At 35.3% G+C, this 5,492-nt stretch overlaps 1 protein-coding gene across 2 annotated transcripts in view; it reads right to left on the bottom strand.

The window, feature by feature from the left end:
* Nucleotides 1-5,492, bottom strand: part of GFPT1 (glutamine--fructose-6-phosphate transaminase 1) — a 79,603-nt gene that overhangs the window by 10,093 nt on the left and 64,018 nt on the right. For both annotated transcript variants that reach the window (XM_019647685.1, XM_019647686.1), the window contains 3 exons: nucleotides 3,573-3,670; nucleotides 1,164-1,284; nucleotides 633-790 (listed from right to left, as the gene is read on the bottom strand). In XM_019647685.1, coding sequence (XP_019503230.1) covers nucleotides 633-790; nucleotides 1,164-1,284; nucleotides 3,573-3,670 — 377 coding nt within the window. The remainder of the gene's footprint in view (nucleotides 1-632; nucleotides 791-1,163; nucleotides 1,285-3,572; nucleotides 3,671-5,492) is intronic.

Below are 5,492 nucleotides of genomic sequence, written 5' to 3'. Positions count from 1 at the left end.
CCCAGCTCCAGGTTGAGCTGTTGTTCAGCATCTTAGCTGTAGAAGGCAGTCACTGGCCCTCATATGTGGGATCCGAACCAGGGCCCTCTGGAGTCCCAAGCCAGCTCTTAACCATCGCGCCACTCGGCCAGCCCAATACATTTTTTTTTAATTGCCAAATTCTATATACCAAAGATGTACTCCTCTTTATAAACTTTCAAAGGCAGTATGCATATTTTGGCATATTTATTAGAAACTATGAATATGTAAAAAAGTATTAGAATTAAACTGAATGTTTCTAATTTGTTATTTTTCTAATTCCCTATATATAATAAAAGAAGAAAACGTTATACTTACCATGTATCCCACTGTGGCTGGCAGGAGGAATATAAGTGATGAATGGGAACAGCCAACAGAGACCTTTTCAAAATGGACTTATGGTATATACATTTGTCCCTTTTAAAGTTTTTAAATGGGGGCGAGGAAGGAGACAAGACTTTTATCTATTACTGACCCTTAAGTCTTACAAGAATTACAATGATTAGTAAACTATATGAGTTCTGTAAGTACTAACAAATGAAACACAAGATGCAGATTAGTCTGTTTCACCAACACTATGATTAAACCACGTGAGAACTAAGTCAAGAGTTTACCTTTGTGCTGGCCACGCCAACCTCGGGCCCAGCGTTAATGTGAACACCACAGTCTGTCTCCCTCGATATGGAGCTGCCGACTGTGTTTGTGATCCCCACAGTTAAAGCTCCTCTCTCCTTACAGTATCGGAGAGCCATCAGGGTGTCTGCTGTCTCACCTGTGTAGAAAGGAAGACATGGAGCAGTTACCATATTGTTTCTTAGGTGCAAAAACAAAACCTTGACTATACTTTGAACAATACCATTTATTTTAAATAAAATTTAAAACATGCACTTAGAACAATTAGTAAAACTTTAATAGGATCTTACTTGTTAGGGTTTCCTTTCCTTCTTTCTCTGAAAATTCAGCTCTTTGAGAGTAAAATGTTTTAATTTTACTAATTCATAAATAATTACATAAGATCAAACAAAATTTCTATTTCTTAAGTCATCTGTAATACCATTTTATCTTTAAATATCAGTTTTGCAAGATAATTATCTTGCAAAGATAGCCTGGCTTTCTTTTCCTTCAAGTCTTTAAAATCAGCATACCTGACTGGCTAATGAAAAAGCAAACATCATCTCGAAAAACTGGCGTGTTTCTATCCAGGAAATCACTGGCTAGCTCCACCATAACAGGCAACTCAGTCAGCTCTTCAAGAACTTGACGTGTCTGAAGAGAAAAGATGATTTGGTCAAGCAACTGTACTTCAAATACTCTTTTTCACTGGACTTCTTTGGACTCAATGTATAGTTTTTATTTTTCCTGATCATAAAAAAAGAACACATGTACATTGTTAGAAAATATAAATACAGATTAAAACATCAAAATAATCAAAGAGCACCTTAACATTCATTTTACTAAATTTCCATTCTAATGAAATTACTTCTACTCTAAACATCAGAAAATTAAAAACAGTCCGAAATAAACTTTTAGGCAGCAAAAATTTTAAGCCCTATAGTTGTATACATTTATTGGGTTGTGGGAAAAGTCATGACGTCTTTTTTCTATGTTTTTTGTTGCAAAAATGCGTCATGACTTTTCCGACAACCCCATAGTTGTTTTAATAACTGTGGAGACCACCTGCTTCTTGAGGCAAGTCTTGCCCCCATCTCTGCATTCCTCTCTCACTTTGGTTTGGCACTGTTTAACAATGTTATAACATCATGTACAGAAAGTCTTCAAAGATTAAATGTTCCTATTTTTAAGTAACTTTTTGAATTGAGGTATTTTATTTACCAATTATACATAAATAAGTTACTGACACTAAAATGTTAAATGTTTTCCCTCAAACAAATGTAAATCACGATAAACTGCCCCCCAAGTTTACAATATAAATGTTACACTGGAATTACATTCTTCAAAATAAAAAGAGTACAATACAAATCTGGCAACTTACCAGATATTTAAAAATAATTTTAAAATAATACACCCCAAAAATGTAGTCTCAAGATATATCTGTGCTAACGAATGGCTTGTTCTTTCAGTGGAAGCAACTCTTTATAAATAGACAGAATGACATATTTTCATCATAAAAGACTAATTTAAAGTCAAATTCCATTTTATGCCACTGTAAAAACCCAGAGACAATTAAAATTTTGAAAAGCAAGCTATGATTAGAATGATTTTAGTTGGTTGTTACTGTTCAGGATATAGTATACTAAAAAAGGAAGCTGTACAAATATGTCATTCACATTTGATCCCACCAAATAAACAAAAACAAAAAACTAGACCGAATAGAATTGCCATTATTTAATATGATAAACCACGAGTGGACTTCTAATGTTTGTTAACTATAGTGTAGCCTTGGCATCCACCCAAAACAAACAAACCACATTGTATCTTCTCAAATTTCAAAATTAGAAAATTCTAACAGAGCATATATAATAACTTCTGCTCAAAATTCAGGCTTAGCATAAGACATTTAATCAAATTTTTTAGTTCTGAATAAAGGGCTCATTCAGTAATAGACCTAAACCACCATTAAATTAGCCAATCCCTTAATTTACACTAATGTCTTTAACTCATTCTTTTTTTCTATGCTCAAAACCATCACTTTTTTTTATAACTCTTCCCTTCAATACTCATAGACTTTCCCTTTTTAGGACCATGTAATTTTTTTTGTTTGGGGGTTGGGTGCTTCAGAGAACAGTAAAGCCTGTTAAAATGCAACGGCTGGGTGACCAGGTAGTTTCACTCACTAGTTAAATGACTGACTCCCACAAGTGTAGATAATATTTACGCCCCAGCAAATAAAAATTATTATGTCATGAGCTTTGGGAATCATCCTAAAAGTAGCAACTGAGTGTGTAGTGTGTAGGGTCTTCTGTACTCGGGGGAGCTGACATCAGCAGCACGTAACCTGTTGCTTCATAAGGAAACTATCCATGGATCTGATACATTGAACTAAAAGACTGTTATATTCCTATGCGTCTGCACTGACAAATCAACACACAGCTCTGATACAGTTTCAACATCCAAAATAATAATTTAAAAAACAAAGTCTGGCAAGAAGCAAACTTCCATTCTCTGCAGAAAGCGCCAACCAAGTAAAATCCTGTTGGGGTTCACACATGGTTCCAGCCATCTGTCTGGGGCACGTGAACAATGAGAAGCAAAAACCAACGAGTGCTCTTATGGAAGTGGGCTCGCGCCCTAGAAATAAGGGCAGGATGGCGTGAAAACTTTCCCACTCTTTGTTTTTCATGAAGCCAGCTACAGGCGGTCTACCTGTAGATCTAAGGACTTTTCTAAAGCAGATCTTCCACTAATAAATAATTCCATGCAGCTATTAAAATTTCTCCCCCCAACCTTCTTGATTTTTGTTATGGCAACATGAAGAGATAACACGATGTTTTGACAAAGGAGTCTTACATGGTGTGTTGCTGGAGGTACTATTTGTCTGCAGATATCTTCTAATACCCAACATAACACAATTAAAAATTTAAGAAGCCACTTACTGCCACACCAGCATGATAACTTGTTCCACAAGCAATAAGAATGAGACGCCGGCACCGCTGGATCTCCTTAATGTGATCCTTCAAACCGCCCAAATTCACTGAAATCAAAGTTTACGTATATAATTATTTAAGAAAGAACAATATGAAACAGGCAGTCACTTTTCATGGTGTCCACCACCAATCTGGAAAACACTGCTGTTTTGAAGAATTCATATTCCTCTGAGAAAAGCATACTTCTCTATAGTTTTGAAAAGTCAACTAAATAAGTCACAACTTAACTGGTTTCTTCAAACTTGTAACTAACCTTACTTACCACCCAACCCCATTCCCACACAATTATAGTATTTATCATTCTCTCACTTGTTTGGTTGTTTTTCATTCCTTCCTTTAGATGAAAAGTTATCTTAAAGGCAAAGCTATAGGGGCACAGACTGCAGATCAGTAGGTGCTGACATCTAGAGGTGGGGAAGGGGCCGACCACAAAGGGGTGCCGGAGTTTTCAGGGTGATGGAACTGTGCTGTCGTCACCGGTTTAGAGGTTAGCATTATGACCATGTTCGTTGAAATTCAATAAATTATACATCAAGGCTGGTAAATTCTATCTATATCTCCATAAGCCTGCGTGGGGGTGGGGGANGCATTATATACTTCCATTTATAAAAATTTCTAGAAAATGATATAACAAGAGGAGGTAATAGTAATTCGCTGAGAGGTAGGAGTGAGGATTGACTACAAAGGGGAACAAAGAAAAAAAAGGGGGGAGAGACACAAAGAAACTTTCAAGTGAGTAAGTCTTCTAAAACTGGATTCTAATGATAGTTACACTAAATTTACTAAGTGTATACACTTAAAGATTGGTGAATGTTATGGTATAAAAATTATAACCCAATAAAGCTGTAGAAAAAAGGTTAATGATACAATCTAGGTAATGGGTATATGGGTATTCATGTAAAATTCTTTTAACGCTCCTGTATGTTTGAAAATTATAATAAAATGTTTTCATAAACTATAGAATGAGAAATCAAAAAAGTTATATTTCCCCAGCAACTCACAGTTCAAGAAAGAGTTAATAAAAAGGTAAGTCAACAGCATCCACTCAGTCGGTGGGTATACATACATATACCACGCTGAAACCCTTGTTTCACAATGTGTTATGAATAAAGGGGCCCTGGGATTCCAATCTCCAATCAAAGCTGTCTCTCTGGACACTATTCCAAAAATCCACAAGCTGCTGCTTAGGGCAGTTGGTTATTTACTCAGGCACAAAATGGAAACCCAAGCACAAACATCTTACATGTTTTAATTACCACATGGAGAAAATTCAGGTTTTAGCTTTCTGTAAATTACAGTGTTGGCAATATCAAAGTAACCAAGAAACAAAAACCTCACTCAGTTTTTACATAAGAATCACAAATTTTCCACACATATGAAAAATTCTCCATGAGGTTCTTTAAAAGGAAAAAATATTCAAATGTGGTTATGTACATGTTAACATCATCTTCCAGATGCCTTTAATTATAATAGAATCAATTCCACCAATACCTAAGCATCTTATCAGACAATTAGCAAGAAACATTAGACTTAAGTAGAAAAACAGCCCAACTGAAATTTTGTAATCATAAAGAGTAATACATTTGTGGAGAGAGAACATCTCTGCACTTACACGACTTTATAAGATTCCTATTTTTATTACTATATTGATGCATATCCCAATTTCAAAGCACGTAGTCTCTCACTAGGCCTTAAAAAAAAATGAAGGTGTTTTTACATCTTCACAGATGTAGTATCTAAAGAGAAACAGATATTATCCTATAATACTTTTTTTTTTTTTACAGATTTTTATTGGGGAATTGGGGGATGGGAACAGCGCTGGGGAATTGGGGGATCTGGTCTATCACTTTAAATGTTATAAAATCCAAA

The sequence above is a fragment of the Hipposideros armiger genome, unplaced genomic scaffold, assembly GCF_001890085.2.
Source record: "Hipposideros armiger isolate ML-2016 unplaced genomic scaffold, ASM189008v1 scaffold_114, whole genome shotgun sequence".
Lineage (NCBI taxonomy): Eukaryota > Metazoa > Chordata > Mammalia > Chiroptera > Hipposideridae > Hipposideros > Hipposideros armiger.
Note: the sequence above shows the minus strand (reverse complement) of the source record. Positions and strands in the feature narration are given on the sequence as shown.